This window comes from Pan paniscus, chromosome 9, assembly GCF_029289425.2.
Source record: "Pan paniscus chromosome 9, NHGRI_mPanPan1-v2.0_pri, whole genome shotgun sequence".
Classification (NCBI taxonomy): Eukaryota; Metazoa; Chordata; class Mammalia; order Primates; family Hominidae; genus Pan; species Pan paniscus.
The window spans coordinates 3,388,542-3,409,040 of record NC_073258.2 but is presented as its reverse complement, the minus strand read 5'-3'; the positions used below and the strand labels follow the sequence as shown (position 1 = coordinate 3,409,040).

At 57.9% G+C, this 20,499-nt stretch overlaps 1 protein-coding gene across 5 annotated transcripts in view; it reads right to left on the bottom strand.

Moving 5' to 3' along the window:
• Positions 1-20,499, bottom strand: part of AP2A2 (adaptor related protein complex 2 subunit alpha 2) — an 89,925-nt gene that overhangs the window by 6,187 nt on the left and 63,239 nt on the right. For all 5 annotated transcript variants that reach the window (XM_034931894.3, XM_034931893.3, XM_055093945.2 and 2 more), the window contains 7 exons: positions 19,226-19,363; positions 14,777-14,959; positions 14,081-14,178; positions 13,479-13,710; positions 13,219-13,392; positions 5,665-5,831; positions 2,328-2,410 (listed from right to left, as the gene is read on the bottom strand). In XM_034931894.3, coding sequence (XP_034787785.1) covers positions 2,328-2,410; positions 5,665-5,831; positions 13,219-13,392; positions 13,479-13,710; positions 14,081-14,178; positions 14,777-14,959; positions 19,226-19,363 — 1,075 coding nt within the window. The remainder of the gene's footprint in view (positions 1-2,327; positions 2,411-5,664; positions 5,832-13,218; positions 13,393-13,478; positions 13,711-14,080; positions 14,179-14,776; positions 14,960-19,225; positions 19,364-20,499) is intronic.

The following is a 20,499-nucleotide window of genomic DNA, read 5'->3' as shown; positions in this document are numbered from 1 at the left end:
GGGACGCCACAATCACACAGGCCTCTGCCGGCCCCGCCCCATGACTGCAACATGCAAACACATGCACCGGCCCCGGCTGCCTCCTGTCAGGGGACCCGGCTGGGCATGCGTCCAGCACAGCACCGGTGTTGCACACTAGCTCTCACTGCAGCGGCTCAGCCACGGCACAGGTGCACATTTAGGATGTGTCGCTGTTTTTATTTATATCACAATAAAAAATCTTTGTGAACATCTGTATACCCCTTGAATTCAGAAAGGAAATCTCAAATATTTTGAAAAGAGTAAACAATTTGGCATCACTCCTCCCACAGTTGAAAAACCCAAAACCAACACCTAGTGAAGCTATCATGGCCCAGAGCTTAAAAACTTAAACCAGGACTAAAAGCACCATCTGTTTTCAATGCAGCATTTCCCACAAGAATTACTCGGACAACCCTCACTTTTCTAACAGATCCCTGGCGGGCAGAGGACTAATTCTCTTTTTTCACATTCTTTCTGTGTTTCTCACAGATGAGAGAGAGAGCAGTCCTGAGGAGGCTCAAGGCAGGCGCTGAGAGGAGGCAGGTCCGCAGCCAGGGCCCCTGCAGCCACAGGGTTCCGTGCACAGCATTTTTTTTACACTCAAAGGCTTTTTTATGTCTTTCTACAAAATTGTGGTAAAATACACTAACATTCACCTTCCTAGCCATATTTAGGTGTACACAAGGGCACAGGAAGTGCATCCACACTGTGCAGCTGCTGCCACCACCATCTCCAGAACGTTCTCATCTTCCCAAACGGAACTCTGTCCCCATTAAACACCAATTCCCCATCCCCCTGGCCTAGGCCCTGGCATCCCCCAGCTACGTTCTGTCTCTACGAAGTCACTGCTCTAGGGACCGCACGAATGGAGCCACACAGGATTTGTCCAGGTGTCTGGCCCGTGTCACTGAGCACCATGTCCTCGAGGTGCATGTGTGCTGCTTTATGCATCAGAATTTCATTCCTTTCTGCCGTTTGATGGCTGAATAATATTCCACTGCGTCGACAGACCACATTTTGTTTAACTAGTCATCCACCCATGAACATCTGGGCTGTTTCTAACTTTTGGCGATTGTGAATAGTGCTGCCATGGACATGGGTGGACAGGTACCTCTTTAAGACCCAGCTTTCAATTCTCTGGGGTCTGTACCCAGACGTGGAACTGCTGAGTCACAGAGTAATTCCATCTTCTTTTGTGTTTTGAGGAACTTCCCACAGTGCCCGCACTACTGTACATTCCCACCAGCGGCGTACAAGGCTCCAACGTCACCACACCCTGCAGACACTCTTTTTCCTTTTTGGTTTGTTTTGATGTATGCATTATTTATGAATGAATGAATGAATGACAGGGTCTCGCTCTGTTGCCCAGGCTGCAGTGCAGTGGCAAGATCTCAGCTCACTGCAGCCTCAAACACCTGGGCTCAAGTGATCCTCCCACCTCTGCCTCCCAAGTAGCTGGGACCACAGGTGTGCACCACCACGTCTACCTAATTTTTGCATTTTTTGTAGAGATGGGGTCTCACAATGTTGTGCAGGCTGGTCTCAAACACCTGGGCTCAAGTGATCCTCCCACCTCGGCCTCCCAAAGTGCTGGAATTATAGGCCTAAGTCACCAGGCCACCAGGCCAGTCTGTTTATTTATTTATTTACAGTCTCACTCTGTTGCCCAGGCTGTAGTGCAGTGACGTGATCTCGGCTCACTGCAACCTCCGCCTCCCAGGTTCAAGTGATTCTCCTGCCTCAGCCTCCCAAGTAGCTGGGACCACAGGCACACACCACTACACCCAGCTAATTTTTGTATTTTTATTAGAGACAGGGTTTCGCCATGTTAGCCAGGCCGGTCTCGAACTCCTGGCCTCAAGTGATCTGCCTGCCTTGGCCTCCCAACATGCTGGGGTTACAAGCGTGAGCCACTGCACAGGCTACCTGTTTGTTTTATAACAGCCATCCTGGCGGGGTGAGGTGCTCACTGTGGTTTTGATTGGCACTTCCCTCATGACTTTGTCCATCTTTTCAGGTGCTTATTGAGCATTCCTGTATTTTCCCTGGAGAATGTCGTCTTTTCAACAACTTTGCACCCACCCCCACCTCCCCGCCACCCCCTCTGGTTGTAGAGATGGGGTCTTGATGTGTTGCCCAGGCTGTTCTTTTGCCCATTTTTTAATTGGGCTGCTTTCTTACTCAGTTATGGGAGTTCTTTTTATATTCTGGATATCTATCCCTTATAAGTATATGATTTGCAAATATTTTCTCTTAATTTCCCATATTTCTAAGAGACAGTTTCATTAAGTAATTAAAACACATACCTAAATTCTGCCGAAATTCAGACTTAAGTCCAATTTGAAGCAGCTGGTTTTCAAACAACACACCATTGTTTTTACAAACAAACCTAGGGGAAAAGGGACAGTATATGTGTCACTCAAAGCCACCTGCAGAAAACACAAGGGTTTGTTCTGGAAAAAAACTCATAGCACGAGGAGGCCAGAAAACCCTCTATGGCACACAAGGGAAGAAAAAAGTGGAAAACGATTGCAAGGACTATCCTGACAAACAGCCACTGGAGGAGGACGGTGAGCAGGGCGCAGGGACACGGACACAGCCCCGGCGAGACCTGTGAAGTTGGCTGGTGCAGCTGCTTTTCAGGAACGTGCTGGTCCACATGGAACAGCCTCTCACGGCCCCAGAGGGGACACAGGCGTGAGGCACGCACACAGCTTCTGGCCCCACCACAGACTCCATCCAACACGGGTGCTGAGCTTCCACCCAGCGAGGGCCTCGCCATCAGAGCCTGGCTGCTCCCCGCTGATGCACACGCACGCACGGGCACCCAGCCATCCACCCACCAGCAGCACAGCCCTGCAGGGCCCTGGGCGCCCCCATCTCCCCTCTGGCCTCTCCTCTTGCCCCATGCATGGTTAGTGTCTACACTGCACAGGGAGCCCAGGGTTTTGCTCACCACAGGGCACCTATCTACACTACACAGAATTAGGGGAAAATAAAATAGCGTTGGTTAGCTTTCTTTTGTGTTTCTCTCAGAAGAGCTTCAAGTTTTCTGACCTCCTCTAGGAAACTGTAACTCCACAGTGACCTGGATCCAAAAGAGAGGAGAGGGAGGCGGGGCAGTGGCACAGGGCTCCTGGGTGAACCCAGCACAGAGATGGATGTGGCACTGATTCAAACCACAGGGTGGGGAGGCAGGAGGTCATGGCACCGCCCCCTCCCGCCAACCCACCCCAGTGCCTAAGAAGCAAATGCTGCACGGCAGCAGCCTAATTCTGAAATCTCCACCTCCACCTGTGCTGACGTGGCGGCGATCAAGGTCAGCCACTCCTGTGCTCACCCAGTCTCCACTAACTGCACCACAGCTGCCACCCTGGAAGGTCTGAGTGCTGCCAACCTTCTCATCGGCATCCTGCTGTATGGAGACCAGGCCAGGAAGACAGACGAAGCAGCAACAGACGGCAAGGGGCAGTGATGGGCGGCCCTCGGCTCGCTCTTGGGGCCAGGAGGGCGCTGCTCGCCACGCAATGCCCCACTCCAGCCTGCCACGGCCACGAGAGCCGCTGAGGCAGCAGTCCCTGCGCACACCTCTGGAGGCCACAGCCGCCCCCTGCACAGCCCGGCAGGCTGCTGGTCCGGCTCCAGCCACACGCGAAGCTTCAAAAAGTCAAGTGTGGTCTAAGCAACACACACAACACAGGACAGTGATCCACAACACAGCCTGGAACATGTCTACTGGGCTTCACCCGGGACTGCTCACAGCAGGCGGCTAACAAAGCAGAGGTTGCTTAACAGGAGGAGCCAGCCGAGGGGGAGGTCCACGTGCTCACTGCACCCCGGGGTCGCTGCTCCACCCACAGCCAGCGGGCACTCCACACGAGGGGCCACGGAGTTTACACTCATGGTTTGGACTAAGCCACTTTAAAGTAAAATCTGTCACACTCATCTCCGCCCACAGCCAGCGGGCACTCCACACGAGGGGCCACGGAGTTCACACTTGTGGTTTGGACTAAGCCACTTTAAAGTTAAATCTGTCAAGGACACGGGAGGGGCTCTGACTGATCACGCATGACGTGACAGAGAGGCCCTTGTGGTCAGTATCTCTGCTTGGTTCTTGCTTTTTAAAGGGTCATCCCAACTACAACCTGGCCTGGAGGAATCTTTGGGGAAAATGCAAACCACTCTGCAAGGCCATGAGAATGCAGCCGCCCTGTCCTGTGAGCCGTGTGCCAGCAGCCACCACAGCCGGCTCGCCCTGAGGCACTCTGTGCCTCCATCCTACACCAAACACATGCAGACACCTGATGACCCTCTGTAGCCAGATCAAAGCCAAGACGGCCACATGCACAAGAGCCCCGAGGCCTGGCCAGCTGCAGACAGCGCCACCCAATGTGAGGTGTGCACAAGGGCCATGTGCAGCTCCCAGCACAGCCGTATGGAGACAGGGCAGGCAGCGCCCAGCAGGGAAGGGCCATGGCTGCCACGGACTGCCCAGCCCCTGGTCCCTTCCTGCCACCAAGACACTGAGGAGCAGCCACCACCAGAGCCCTGCAACCTGGATTCTCAATCTCAAACACAGCGACTCTAAGAGCAGTAAGACTGTTTTCAGCCCAAGCGGCGACCTGCACCAAACACCACGCCGGCCTGCCTCTCCTAAGTCCTTTCCCAACACGTAACAGGAAACAGAACTCACATGCAACATGAATACAAAGAACTGAAAAACACTGAAAAACACCAGAACTCCATTAGAGTCTTCAAAACGGGGGGCCAAAAGGTCATTCCTCAAAGGCTCTCTAACCTCCATCTGGGACAGAAACCGGCACCTGCGCTCCCACCCCACAGGGCAGCAGGGGAGGGGCGTCAACTCCGGGAAACGGGGCACCTCAGACCTCCGGCCAGACATGAAAACAGCAGATGGCTGAGAGCAGCCAGTAAGCGGAATGCACAGCTGATGAGCCCCACAGAGAGGGCTGGGGAGAGCACGTGTGGGGGAAAGTGGTCAGCACCGACGATCTGAAGACCACGGAGACACTGGCAGAGACCACTGCACATGGGGAGCCGGGAGGTGCCCAGGCACCGGACAGAAATTAGAGCAGGACAAGCAGCAAAGACAGGCTGCCCTCAGGGGGAACCACAGGGTGGAGGCCGAAGGCGTGAGCAGGGTGGGCCTCACAGAAGGACTTAGCAAGTGAGCAACTCAAGGACAAGAGACCGGGCCTCCAGGACAGACACAGACAAGACGGCTTAAGTCAGAATGAAAAGCAGCCCAACTAGACAGGAAAGAGGCGAAGAGAGGAGACGTGTAGCTACAAAGTGTGTTTATCAACACTCAAACAGCAGCTGAAACATGATCGGACATCACCGTGCAGACAGGACACAACCACCACCCAGACAGTGTGCTTCTTTCATGTCCTCCTTTTCCTCCTGAGAGTAATGAACACTGCAGTCCATATAAATCAAGGTTGTGAGAGGAGTGACACAGCAAACCCACCCACAACACAGCAGCTCCCGCTCTCTCCCCCAGGCAGTAATCTGGGAGGTAAACTCCGCGGCCCACCTCTGTCCAGCTGGCCGCGGCCACACCGGAAGTCAGGGGGCACGGCAGCCCCGTGCCTGTCTGCAGGACTCAGGAAACCTGACTACCTGGCAAAGTTGTCTTCGGAGCCAGGAGCGAGAGGCGCGACCACAGAGGCCGAGTCTGAGAACACGTCCACGAGCAGCCCGCTGCCGCCGGAGGAGGGTGGGGGGCCCGCGGGGGCAGTGGGGGCAGCCCCGAGACCCAGCAGGTCTGCCGACGGAGAAGGCGTAGACTGGAAGAGAAGGAAGGAGAGCATCAGCAGAGAGCCTCCCTGGCCTGGCCAACCCCAGGCAGCTCACGCCTGCACGTCCTCCCCCATGGCACCCCCTTGGCATCCATGCACTCCCAGTGGCTGGGGCAGGCGGCACACAACTCAGTGAGTGACCAGAGTCAGGGCTAACAGCCACTTCCTGAGTATATCCCAGACTCCAGCCTAAAGATAACTGCACTTAAAACATCAGTCATAATTTCACTAAGGCACCCTACATTTTTTCACAAATGCTATTTGAATGAAAAAAATTCTCAAAAAAATTTTGCCATGAAAGACATAAAAAAAGGCCAGACGCGGTGGCTCACACCTGTCATCCCAGCACTTTGGGAGGCCGAGGTGGGCGGATCACGAGGTCAGGAGATCGAGACCATCCTGGCTAACACGGTGAAACCCCATCTCTACTAAAAAATACAAAAAAAATTAGCCGGGCGTGGTGGCGGGCGCCTGTAGTCCCAGCTACTCGGGAGGCTGAGGCAGGAGAATGGCGTGAACCCGGGAGGCGGAGCTTGCAGTGAGCCGAGATCGCACCACGGAACTCCAGCCTGGGCGACAGAGTGAGACTCCATCTCAAAAAAAAAAAAAAAAAAAAGAAAGAAATAAGATCATGCATGTTACTGCCAACTGTCCAATAAGAAAGTAAGCTTCCAAAGATGAAAAAGCAAATAACTTACTCGGGTGCATTATTAATCATTAAATTATTACTAAATCATTATTAATCATTAAAAGTCTACAGAACAGATACTTTTAAAAAATAATTGCTTTTTGGCTGGGTGTGGTGCCCCACACCTATAATCCCAGCACTTTGGAAGGTTGAGACAGAAAGACTGCTTGAGTCCAGGAGTTTAAAACTAGCCTGGGCAACAAAGCAAGAGACTGTCTCTGTTTTTGTTTTTTTTGAGACAGTCTCACTCTATTGCCCAGGCTGGAGTGCAATGGTGTGGGCTCACTGCAACCTCCACCTCAAGCGATTCTCCTGCCTCAGCCTCCCAAGTAGCTGGGATTACAGGTGGCCGCCATCACGCCCAGTTAATTTTTGTATTTTCAGTGGAGACAGAGTTTCACCATGTTGGCCAGGTTGGTCTCGAACTCTTGACCTCAGGTGATCCGTTCACCTCGGCCTCCCAAAGTGCTGGGATTACAGGCATGAGCCACCGCACCCGGCCCCAGTAATTGCTCTTTGATCCTGGGGCAAAGGCACAAGTAAAGAGCGCCTATGATCTCATGATTAAACTCTCACAACAGGGCACAAGCAGCAGCTCAGTCCATCGCATGCTCACCCATCCAACAGGGCAGCAGGCTCCCCAGCAATGCCCCAGCAGCCTGACTTTGGGAGCTCAGACCTGCTCTGGGCTCCACGGGTCCTGCCCCACAGCAGCCTGTGCACCAGAGGGACTCAGATGCTCCCTATAAAAAGGATACCCGGCCTGGCACGGTGGCTCACACCTGTAATCCCAGCACTTTGGGAGGCCGAGGGGGGCAGATCCCAAGGTCAGAAGATTGAGACCATCCTGGCCAACATGGTGAAACCCCGTCTCTACTAAAAATACAAAAATTAGCTGGGTGTGGTGGCACACGCCTGTAATCCCAGCTACTCAGGAGGTGGAGGCAGGAGAATTGAAACCAGGAGGCGGAGATTGCAGTGAGCCAAGATCATACCACTGAACTACAGCCTGGCAACACTCACACTTTGACACTATACACCAGGGGCTCTTGGTGGAGAAACCCCCCACCCAGCTAAGAGCGTTCTGGAGATGTGGAGGGCTCTGACTATCACAAGGATATTGGCATTTCACAGGCAAAAAACAGAGACACAAGACACCCTGACTTGAAGATTCGTCTTGAGTAACTTTAGAATGTTCCACTGGACATCTAAGAAGGTAAAAAATTAGTTTGTAATTATCTGAGACTCCACCTGAATGCCATTTTACATTAATGCAAAGTTAAGGTGTCACACTGCACTTTCAAAAAAACTACGTGTGGGTTTGTGATATATGAATTTTACTCAAAGATAAATGAGGCATCACAAAGTGTGTTATGCAAAAAAGGTGCAGGTCAGAATGGGGGCGGGGGGTCAGAATGGGGGCGGGTGAGAGTCAGAATGGGGATTGGGGGGCAGTCAGAAACGGGGCAGGCTCCCAGGCTCTGCTCTTGTGACTGAGCACCTCTGCAAGAGAAGACGACACGGGTCTCATGTGCTCCAAGGGTGGGAGGTCACAGAGGAGCTGGCAGAGAAGAGTCCCAAAAATATCCAAGGCGTGTCTCAATGAGACCATCTGAAGGCGGCGCTTTGCTCCCTACGCCGGGGACAGCGCCCGCCAACACTGTGGCCTCCACAGCCTGACAAAGCTGTGAGCTGCGTGGGAAGCCATCGGCCTTGGCCATGGCCATGCACCTGCAGCCCAAATGGAGACAGTTTCTCCTCTGCATCTCGTCACAGATGTTACCCTGGTTCCTGCACTGATTCAAACACATCTATGGCTTTTATTTTATTTTATTTTATTTTTTTGAGACCGAGTCTCACTCTGTTACCCAGGCTGGAGTGCAGTGGTGCAATCTCAGCTCACTGCAACCTCCGCCTCCTGGGTTCAAGCAATTCTCCTGCCTCAGCTTCCCGAGCAGCTGGGATTACAGGCACATGCCACCACACCTGGCTAATTTTTGTATTTTTAGAAGAGACGGGGTTTCACCATGTTGGCCAGGCTGGTCTCAAACTCCTGACCTCAAGTGATCCGCCCACCTCGGCCTCCCAAAGTGCTGGGATTACAGGTGTGAGCCACCATGCCCAGCCATCTATGGCTTTTAACTGCTTTCTAAAGTAGGAAAGCCCTTTGCCCTAGTAAAGGCATTTGTACCTGAAACGTTACCACAGATTGTAACAGCGAGGCCAGATGCGAGGCCCCAGGACAGTAGGGTCCTAACACCCACTTCAGGTTCTTCATCTTCCTTATCCTCTCAGGCCTGGGAGACCCTCCTCAGGGAGCAGGCCTGGCTCCTGGGCCACACCAGTTCACCTCCTCCCTCCAATAGCAGGACAACTTGAGGGGTGAAGGTTTTGCCTACAAGGGCCCCAGGCTCCTGCATGTGAGGCCAGGCAGCCTCTGATCCCCACACCCCTGTGCTCCCCAGCACACCCGGGGACACGCACACCACAGCCTCCCCCAAGGAGCTGTGTGCAGAGAGAGGATGCTCGGAAGAAGTAAAATGTCCTGGCCTCATCTATGATGTTAAATAAAAGATATTTTGGCCAATGTGACACCAAGATAAAGCCACTGTCTCTCGTGGGAAAGGCACATGTGCTGATGCCACCCTGAGGCCCCTTCACGGCCCATACAGGAGACCCTGAGCAAGACAACTTCGCCAGGAGTGTCTCCCCATAGGGAGGGGCCTCTCACTGGGGCTCCCGTGAGCAATGGGAACAGATTGGAAAGCACAGGATAGCAATGACACCCACACACCGTAGCTCTCGGTTAGAACAGAGGGGCCCACACACCACAGCTCTCGGTCAGGACGGAGGCGCCCACACACCACAGCTCTCAGTCAGGATGGACGGACCCACACACCACAGCTCTCAGTCAGGATGGACGGACCCACACACCACAGCTCAGTCAGGACGGAGGGACCCACACACCACAGCTCTCAGTCAGGACGGAGGTGCCCACACACCACAGCTCTCAGTCAGGATGGACGGACCCACACACCACAGCTCTCAGTCAGGACGGAGGTGCCCACACACCACAGCTCTCAGCTCAGAACGGAGCTGCGTGCCTCAGCCACAGACACCTCCCTAAGGAACCCACCCGCCAGGCACCACTGATCATCAGGAGTGAAGCCACACTCAGAAAATCCACTGAATGAGCCCTGAAGGGGGACCTCCCTCCAAGAAGGCACCTTAAAGAAATGCTGAACCTCACTGGACCCTCATCCTCCTTTTCAGAGGGCAGCACACTGCTCTCACTCCCAGGGTCCAGAAGCTTCCATCTGATCCCTAAGCCACACAGTCAAGGCCAGGCCCTCCAAAGTCCACCCTGAGCCTAGCCGGACAAACCTGGGTGTGATCAAAGCCTGGGGTATGGGCACACCTCACTTCTTAGGACCCACATGAAAAAGAAACATCAAATAAGAACCAAAGAGAGACTGAAGACAATCCTACAGCCCCTTTCCATGCTCCCTCAGCGAGTTCCTCTTAACGTCAAAGCAGCTGGAGGGGAGCGAGAGCACCTGGTGCCTTCCCAGCTTCCAACAGGCAATCCCAGGTTTCCGTGGAAGACTCCACAGTGCCCTTGCTGAAAGCCGGCCTCCAGGAATCCCTGCACACCAGCCTCCCCTGGATCACGTCATCCTGCCCTCGCCTCCTCACCCAACTGGGGCCGCGTCCTCCTCTCTGCAGGGCGGAGCCGCTGCCGGCCCAGCACCCACGGGAAGGCCCCCTGCTCCGGCAGCTCACAGACAAATCTCCACAAGCAAGTTTCTGCCTCCAGAAACCTATGTCAAGATGTCCGAAGGAGAGGGAGAGATGGATTAGAGGAGTGACAGAGGCCTGCAGCACTAGGCGCCTGGCTAGTGACGGCCCACGGGAGGAGACAGGGTCAAAAGCAGGTCACCAGCTCTACAGAGCACGTGAGAAACATAAGCATGAAGGTGCTCAGGCGTGAAGGGAAGACACCCACCTTGGGAGAAAGAGTCACATCTTTCATTCATTTCATTCACTCCAGGATGAGCTCACAGGCAATTCAAGCCTCCAGAGGGCAGGCACAGCAGCGTGCCACAAACAACACAGAGAGAGGGCACAGGGGGACAGGGGCTGCACGGAGGACACTAGGTGGAGGGAGGGGAGAGGGAGGAAGAGGGGGAGGGAAGACTGCTCATCGAGATGTCAGGCTCAGCCAGGAGGGGGAGGAGGAGGGGGAGGAGGAAGGGGGAGGAAGAGAAGGGAGGAGGAGAGGGAGTAGGAGGAAAGGAGGAGGAAGAGGAGGGAGAGGAGGAGGAAGAGGAGGAGAGAGAGGAGGAGGGGGGAGGAGAAGGAAGAGGAGGAGGGGAGGGGGAGGAAAGGGAGGGAAAGGAGGAAGAGAAGGGGGAGGAGGAGGGGGAGGAGAGGGAGGAGAAGGAAGGGGAGGAGGGGGAGGAGGAGGAAGGAGGGGGAGGAGGAGGAAGGAGAGGAGGAGAGGGAGGAGGGGAGGGGGAGGAGCAGAGGAGGAGAGGGAGGAGAGGAGGGGGAGGAGAGGAAGAGGAGAGGGAAGAAGGGAGGGAGAAGAGAGGAGGAGGAGAGGGAGGAGGGGAGGGGGAAGAGGAGAGGAAGAGGAGGAGGAGCGGGAGGAGGAGAGAGAAGGGGGAGGGGGAAGGAGGAAGGGGAGGAGGAGGGAGGGGGGAGGAGAAGGAAGGAGGGAGGGGGGGGAGGAGAGGGAGGGGGAGGAGGAGAGGGAGGAGGAGGGAGGGGGAGGAGAGGGAGGAGGAGGAGAGGGAGGAGGAGGAGAGGGAGGAGGAGGGGAAGGGGGAGGGGGAAGGAGGAAGGGGAGAAGGAGGAGGGAGAGTGGGAGGAGAAGAGGGAGGAGAGGAAGGGGAAGGAGAGGGAGGAGAGGAAGGGGAAGGAGAGGGAGGAGAGGAAGGGGAAGGAGAGGGAGGAGAGGAAGGGGAAGGAGAGGGAGGAGAGGAAGGGGAAGGAGAGGGAGGAGAGGAAGGGGAAGGAGAGGGAGGAGAGGAAGGGGAAGGAGAGGGAGGAGAGGAAGGGGAGGAGGGGTTGGAGGGGGAGGAGAGGGAAGGAGAGAAGAAAGGGGAGGGAGAGAACGATGAGGTGGGAAAGGAGGGGGAGGGGGAGAGGAGGGGGGAAAGGAAGGGGAGAAGGGGGAAAGGAGGGGGAGGAGGGGGAGTAGAGGGGAGGAGGAGGGGGAGGGGGAAGGAGGAGGAGGGGGAGGGGGAAGGAGGAGGAGGGGGAGGGGGAAGGAGGAGGAGGGGGAGGAGGGAAGGGGGAGGAGGGAGGGGGAAGAGGAGGGGAGGAGGAGGAAGAGGGGGAGGAGGAGTAAGAGGGGGAGGAGGGGGAGGAGGAGGATGGGGAGGGGAAGGAAGCGGGGGAGGGGGAGGGGAGAAGGGGGAGAAGGGAGGGAGAAGGGGGAGGAGGGAGAGGAGGAGGGGGAGGAGGGAGGATGAAGAGAGGGAGGGAGGATGGAGAGGGGGGAAGAGGGGGAGGAGGGGGAAGAGAAGCCACTGGGCAAGATGTCAGGCTCAGCCTGGATACCAGCCCCATGGCAGGCCCTGCACTGTCGGCCAGAGGGGCAGGACACATGGTCAGCCGGGGCACATAAGCAGGTCCCCGCCAAGGAGTGCCAGGACTCCGACATGAGCACCCTCCCAACCAGCACACTGCCAGGGCAGGCACCACCACAGGAGCTCACCCCACAAAGCCCTGCCGATACTGGGTAGCAGCACTGGTTGCCACCACTGGACCTGCGTCCTGGAGAGACAGGTCCTCTAACTGGACAAACAGAAAGCCCGCCTGACCCCAACAGGAGCCCTCCCTGACAGTGCAGAGGGGAACAGCTGGCAAGCAGAGTCAAGGAAAAACGCGACTCTCAAAACGACACTTCTCACCCAACAAATACCACAGGACACATTCTGTTACAGGATTATTCTCATCGCATCACACATACAAGGAAAACCAGACCTAACCCAACTCACTACATAAAACCTCGAAGAGCAGGGCAGGACAGGTCCACTCTAAATCAACAAAGCATGTGAGGACAGCTGCCTGGGTGAGGCAGTCCTGTAGGAGAGGGGACGGCCACTTCCCCTAAAACAAGGCACCACAGAGGATGTGTGAGCTGAGCTGGACAAGACGATGGTCTGAAGGAAGTGCCTTGCCCAGCAGGCACAGTGGCCCCCGGGAGAGGACAGCGGGGTGTGCAGCAGGGACAGTGGCCCCCGGGACAGGCCAGGGGGGCGTCCAGCAGGGACAGTGGCCCCCGGGACAGGCCAGGGGGGCGTCCAGCAGGGACAGTGGCCCCCGGGACAGGACAGCGGGGCGTCCAGCAGGGACAGTGGCCCCCGGGACAGGCCAGGGGGGCGTCCAGCAGGGACAGTGGCCCCCGGGACAGGACAGCGGGGCGTCCAGCAGGGACAGTGGCCCCCGGGACAGGACAGTGGGGCGTCCAGCAGGGACAGTGGCCCCTGGGACAGGACAGCAGCGTGTCCAGCAGGGACAGTGGCCCCCAGGACAGGACAGCGGGGTGTCCAGAGCCACAGCCAGCGCCTGGGTTCTCAGTACATGCTCCTCCCTGACAGGCAAATGCTCTGCTGGTCCCAAGTCTTGGGGGTGAGGCCCTGACAGATCTGGGTGCACAGTAGGTGAGGGACCCACCACGGCGCTGGTGCTGGCCGGGGCAGGCTCAGGACCCCCGTTCACATCCACACTCCTGTCCCGCTTGGTGTCCTCCAGGTCTGTCACCGTGCCGGGGCCCTTCTTCTTCTTGAGCTTTGCCAAGATGGAGGACTCCCGCTCCGGGAACGGGGGCATCTCCTCCAGCACGGTCGCCTTGGAAAGAACACAGGGTGGGACTGGTCAGAGCTCCTGGCCTCCAACCCTCAGCCAAGCCAGCCCGAAGGGCGGGGGCCTCCTACCAGAATGTCGGTGCTGGCCACGGTGCTGAGCCGCAGGTACTCCACGGCACGCTGCTGCAGCTCCACGTCTGCGTTCCTCAGCTGGCTGTCGCTGCGCAGCACGTCCTGGATGGTGGGCTTCACCTCCGGGAAGAGGTTCACGAACTTGATGTAGGTGGACAGGAGCAGCGCGCGGGTGGGGACGCTGCACAGGTGGAACTTGGAGTGCAGCAGGTGGAACTGGATCAGCGGGCTGGGGGCGGGGAGGGCACAACACGGGACACTGTCGTCCCCTCGCAGGCTGCAGCACGCCCCCGCGGGGTGGGGACGGCGGCGAGACCCCCTGGCCTGCACCAGAGGCCACTGGTCGGGACCCTCTTCCAGCTCCAGATCCCACTGCAAAGACGCCCCTTTCACTAAGTCAGCCATCAACCCCACGTCTCCATTTTCTACTAGAATCCCTGCTTTTTCTATCAACTGAAGGGAAACAAAAAGACGCCGATGGGGAGCAGAAGCGGCTCTGTGAGGCCTCACGGCAGGGCCAGCTGGTGCCTCGCCTCTTGCCACCGACCACCGAGGCCCGCCGGAGCGCACACAGCCCCGACTCGCAAAGGGCCTCTCACCTGGATCTCGGGTCTCCAGCTATCAAGTTTCCAAACTCCCCCAGGATGTAGCCGCCCACTTTGACCAGGTTCTCGTGGCACGCGGGAGCCTGAAGAGCCTGCGAAGCACAAACAATGAGCCGGGGTGGCAGCCAGGTGCCAGAGTTAAGGCGAGGCGGGCACGTCCTGGCGCGGTGCACCCTACACCAGCACCAGCCCCTCAGCTTCCTGGAGACCCCAGTCCAAGTGCCCATCCCTGCCTTCCTCAGCACCCTCAGCACCTGTGTCAGCAGCAAGGAACCCAAGGCTGCCACACGCTGACCTGCCCTGGAGGGAGCTGCAGCATCCACAACAGGCTCTGGCTGGGGAGGTTCTGCCAGCGTCCTCATGGCACACCCCTTCCCGGTGGCCTAACCCTCTCCGACGGACAGGGCAGGCCCCACCACGGCATGCCCCAGCATGCTCTCACATACACAGAGGCCAGCTTTCTCAGGTGGCCCCCAGAGAGCCAGAAGTTTGAAACTTAGGGTGAGAAGAAACTGGGACTCAGTGAGGGGCACCAACAGTGGAGGAGCTAGAGCCTCAGGGAAGAGCTGAGGGGCAAGAGGGGTCAGCAACGGCCCTCGGCACCTCCACGCAGGCAGGCTGGAACCACTCACTGCTCACCTTCTGCAACTGCCCTCCACCCCATCCTTCCTGCCGTCCTGCGGGCCATACCTCGAACACAGTCTTGGCCGCGTAGCCCTGCACGTCGTCCCGGTTGATGACGATCTGAATGACTCGGTACCACACCTCTTCACTCACGTAATCACCAGCAATTCGGATCAAGTTCAAGATGGTATCCACATACCAGGTGTAGTCCACCGCGTACTTCTCAGCCAGGATGGCGACCTTCAGCACCTGTGGGGGACAGGCTGCTGAGGGCCAGCACCTGCAGGCCATGGCAATCCCAAGACCAAACTGTCGTCCAAAGTCAAAGTGAGAGTTTCAGAAGCACCTCAATGTGTCTACAAAAGTTTGGGACATGGAGGAAGCTTGAACTCGATTCTCAAAAAAGCCCACGAGCCCAGAAAGTTTAAGATGCCCTGACTTAAGCAAAGAAAGCCAGGAAGAGGCGGAGACCAGTGCACAGAAGGCCACGGCCACAGCCAGGCCACCTCCCACCTGGGCCCTTCTCTCCCAAAGCCCCAGCACCTGGCGGCAGCACTCCTCTGACCTCATCACCCTAGGCTCCCGGCGGCAGCACTCCTCTGACCTCTGACTATGCCACCCTGGGCTCCCGGCGGCCAGTGACTGCGCCACCCTGGGCTCCCGGCGGCCAGTGACTGCGCCACCCTGGGCTCCCGGTGGCCACTTCTCTGCTGGTTTCTTCCGGCTCTGGCCAGTCTTTCCTGCGAGCCTCACCTGGGGGTTCCCCTTCTTCCCCTCTCTGGCTCACTCTCACAGGTGCCCCCCGGAGGCACCTGCCCAGCCCACACCCACGTGGCAGCCACCCACATGGAGCTCTGCCAGGCTGTACAACACCAAACTCATCTCCCCAAAGTCACCTCGCCTGGAACCAAGCCCCCTTCGAACAGCGCCAGCTGCCAACACCAACGCCAGCAGGCATCAAGACCGTGCGCCTCCTGAGGGCACCCCTAATACCCTGCCGCCCCTCCCCACACCCTGCCGCCCCCTCTCCACACCCTGCCACTGGCCTCTCAGGTGCTGGTGACTGTGCCCCCCCACCCCGAGTCCCTGCCTGGAGCCTGGACCCCTAAACCCCAACCTGACTCCGTGACACTTCCAGGGCATCATTCCAAAATGTACTGCCTCTGAGCCCTACCCTCAGCTCGGGGCTGTGCACCAGGGGCCCTCAGGCCTCACTGGCAGGGTCCCCATGTCTGCCTCCACCCCTGCCTCGCGTGCCCTGCTCCCCAACCTGTGCTAAGGTACCTCCCACCCCTCCACGAACGGATGCTCTGCCCTCCCAGTAGCCTCTGCACCATCATCCTCTCCAGACCAGGCCACTATCGCCTTCTGCAGAAGTCCACACAGCCCCCCAGGAGTGTAATGCCTCCTGAGGCCCCCAGAACATGGGGCACTTCCTCCAGCCATCCCACCCACAGCACAGCAACCCGCGGTCCTGCTCTCAATCCGTCCCCCTCCATGGATGGCAAGGTGCCGAGTAGGCAGGGAGTGGGCCATGTCCAGTTTGGACACTTAGCACCTAGCACAGCCAGAGAACACGCTCTGCCATGCTCGACTGAAAAGACAGAGGGAAACACCATGCCCGGCTGAAAGGATGGAGGGGAGCACCATACCCGGCTGAAAGGACGGAGGGGAGCACCACGCCTGGCTGAAAGGACGGGGTGGGGGGAGCACCATGCCCGGCTGAAAGGACGGAGGGGAACACCATGCCCGGCTGAAAGGACGGAGGGGAGCACCATGCCCGGCTGAAAGGACGGAGGGGAGCACCATGCCCGGCTGAAAGGACGGGGTGGGGGGAGCACCATGCCCGGCTGAAAGGATGGGGTGGGGGGAGCACCATGCCCGGCTTAAAGGATGGGGTGGGGGGAGCACCATGCCCGGCTGAAAGGATGGGGTGGGGGGAGCACCATGCCCGGCTGAAAGGACGGAGGGGAGCACCATGCCCGGCTGAAAGGACGGGGTGGGGGGAGCACCATACCCGGCTGAAAGGACAGAGGGGAGCACCATGCCCGGCTGAAAGGACAGAGGGGAGCACCATGCCCGGCTGAAAGGATGGGGTGGGGGGAGCACCATGCCCGGCTGAAAGGATGGGGTGGGGGGAGCACCATGCCCGGCTGAAAGGATGGGGTGGGGGGAGCACCATGCCCAGCTGAAAGGATGGGGTGAGGGGAGCACCATGCCCAGATGAAAGGACGGGGTGGGGGGAGCACCATGCCCGGCTGAAAGGATGGGGTGGGGAGAGCACCATGCCCGGCTGAAAGGACAGGGTGGGGGGAGCACCATGCCCAGCTGAAAGGATGGGGTGAGGGGAGCACCGTGACCAGCTGAAAGGATGGGGTAGGGGGAGCACCATGCCCGGCTGAAAGGACAGGGTGGGGGAGCACCATGCCCAGCTGAAAGGACGGGGTGAGGGGAGCACCATACCCGGCTGAAAGGACGGGGTGAGGGGAGCACCATGCCCAGCTGAAAGGATGGGGTGGGGGGAGCATCATGTCCGGCTGAAAGGACGGGCTGGGGGGAGCATCATGCAGGCCAAGGCACAGCACCTGTCTTACTCCTCACAGCAGGAGCTGGCTGAGGATTGCCACTCATCACGCAGAGGGGCAAGAGCAGACACCGGGCTGACGAATACCCAGGACCTCAAAATCTGCACAACTGCACTCAGAAGCACACTGCTTCTGTCTCTGTTCGAAACACCCAGAACAACGATCAGGAACGAGGCTCCCGTGACGGCCGTCCCCAGAGCCAGCCCCACCCCACCACAAGGGCTGAGACCAGGCCACACTGCCCCAGCCAGGCCAGAGAGGGACCACTGGCTGCAGTCAACAAGCACCTGCCTGGCCCCTCTACAGACAGCCCTGCCCTACACCACGGTGCCTGCCCTTGGGGCCTCCTGCCAGGAGTCAGCCCACCCCTGTCCCTGTCCCCCTCAACTTCCCAGGCCCACTGTCCTGGAGGGTGGACAGTCCAGCGTGAGAGCCGCCTCCTGGCCCCTGCTCTCTGCAGGTCTGCAGTGCCTCACTGAAGCTCAGTCCATGGTAATTTCACCCCTCAGCATTGAAGCCCCAGCACCTGGGCTCCTCCGTTCACTAAAAGACCCCTGAAAACCTGAGTCTCTCACCTGGGCATGACCACACAACACCTGCCCAGAGCAACCCTGTCACCTGCCACTAGCTCCAACACTGGCTCTCGGCAAAGCTCCCAAGGAGGCCTTGAGCCGCACTTCGCCCAAAAAAACAAATAACAAAGTGCTTTCTATACAACGGAGGCGCTGTCTCAGCCTCAACAAGAGGCTGTGGTCCTGGCTGGTCACAGTGGCGAACCCCACACGAGGACACCGGGCCTCCCCCTTAAACCCCACCATCCACAGACACGGTGAGCCTGAGAGGCCTGTGAGTGTGGTGGAGGCCTCAGGCCCTCTTCTCTGCTGACCATGTGGCCTCCACAAGGGTTTCTTCCCTCAGGTTTTGGTTCATGCTCAGTCTTTCACACGTACAGGTTTGATGAGCTTCAGCTATCTGGCAAGTGTGCACACCTACTTTGTGAATAAAAACAACACGGGACATTAAGCTATGGCCTAGATCCCGTCCTTCCCAGAGATCAAGAGGGACACCCAAAAAAGCCAAGCCACAAAGGATTAATTCAAGGGCTCAAAATGCAACACAATTAAAAGAATTTTGACCACAGGAGTCTGGATTTGTGCAGCCCCAGCGCAGACGGCTGGAGCCTCACTCAGACCTGGGGCTGCAGTGCCACCACTGCAAGGACAGGCAGGCCACAGAAGCCGCGCAGGGCGGGCGTTTTAGTTTTTTTTTTTTTGTTTTTTTTTTTGAGACAGAGTTTCACTCTTGTTGCTCAGGCTGGAGTGCAATGGCGCAATCTCGGCTCACCACAACCTCCACCTCCGCCTCCCAGGTTCAAGCGATTCTCCTGCCTCAGCCTCCGGAGTAGCTGGCATTACAGGCATGCGCCACTACGCCCGGCTAATTTTGTATTTTCAGTAGAGACGGGGTCGGGGTTTCCCCATGTTTGTCAGGCTGGTCTTGAACTCCTGACCTCAGGTGATCCGCCCGCCTTGGCCTCCCAAGGTGTACAGGCGTGAGCCACCACACCCGGCCAATAGTTATTTTCAAGACCAAATGACTCTACCAAAAATGCTGATTTTTTTTTTAAGACAGGGTCTCGCTGTGTTGCCCAGGCTAGAGTGCAGTGACATGATCTCGACTCACTGCAGCCTCAACCTCCTGGCCTCAGGTGATCCTCCCGCCTCCACCTCAGGAGTAGCGGGGACCACAGGTGCCACCACACCCAGCTTGAAAATGTGGATGAAAACACAGAGGCAGGGGAGCCTTGTATTCAGCAACTCATGGGTTCTCAATCAAGTCCTGCTGGACGGAATCGCAGAGCACGAAGGAAATCCTGCCGCTGAGATTCACGCCTGTGGCAGGAGAGGACTCAGAGGCCACCAGAACTCACAATCTCTTCTCGGATGGAGTAGTCGGCTGTCTCCAGATAGCTCAGCATCTCGGCCACGATCTGTGGGGCGTTGCTGCGGTCGCACATGGCATAGAGGAGGTCCACGGCCCGCTGCCGCACGCTCACGTCCCGCTCAGTCTGGGGAACAAGGCACAGAGTAAGAGGCCGCAGGAGCAAGGCACAGGCTTGGGGACAGGCTGGGGACAGGCTGGGGACAGGCTCAGCACCCGCATCTCAACACCCACTCTGAGCTTCCCTCACATGCACATCCAGGTCCAGGGAGCCGACCTGCACTCGGGCCGCGTGTGTCTGGACAGCCTGGAATAGAGTTCCGCCTGCTGGCCCGGCCCTCCCGCACAGGCCAGCTTCGCTAGGACCCAGCGCACTGCCTGGATTCTGCCCGCTCGTCCATGCCTCCCTTGCCCTCCACAAGGGCCAGCTTCGCTAGGACTGAGCGCACTGCCTGGTGCGGGCCATCAAGGACTCCCTTCCATGCAGCCAAAGACCCCACTGCCTCGGACACGGAGCTGCCCCAAGGCAGGTCCTCACGCCCCACCCCAGAGCCCGTGCTGATAGGCCCCCAGGAGGCTCTGCAGCACGAGAAAGCCCGAGCTCTGCTCCCAACAAAGGCAGGAGAGTGGGCACCACCAGCCCTAGCACTGGCCGTGTGCAAATGAGTGTCCAGCCCTTCTGACAATAGGGATTGACTAAAACAAACACCAAAACCAGGACCAAGAAGAATCCAGAATACCAAATGCCCACCACGAGCCCCTTGCACACCACCCGGAATATCTGTGAGCTGCACGCAGACGTGCGGGGGACTGGGAGCAGCCCTGCCACAGCCTGAGGCTAAGCCAGATGGGGGACATGCAGCTCCCCGCCTCCCACTCCCTAACGCATGTGCACCGGTGACTAGGGACTTGGTGGACACACCGCAGGGTCCCCTATGTGGAACGAACCCTCGGGGTCGCTCTGGAGACTCGCAAAGGCTGGCAATGGCCAACCTCAACTGGGCTCTTCCAACTCTGAAATTTTTTTTTTTTTTGAGACGGAGTCTCGCTCTGTCGCCCACGCTGGAGTGCAGTGGCGCGATCTCGGCTCACTGCAAGCTCCGCCTCTTGGGTTCAAGCCATTCTTCTGCCTCAGCCTCCCGAGTAGCTGGGACTACAGGCACCGGCCGCCACCACGCCCGGCTAATTTTTTTTTGCATTTTTAGTAAAGACGGGGTTTCACCGTGTTAGCCGGGATGGTCTCGATCTCCTGACCTCGTGATC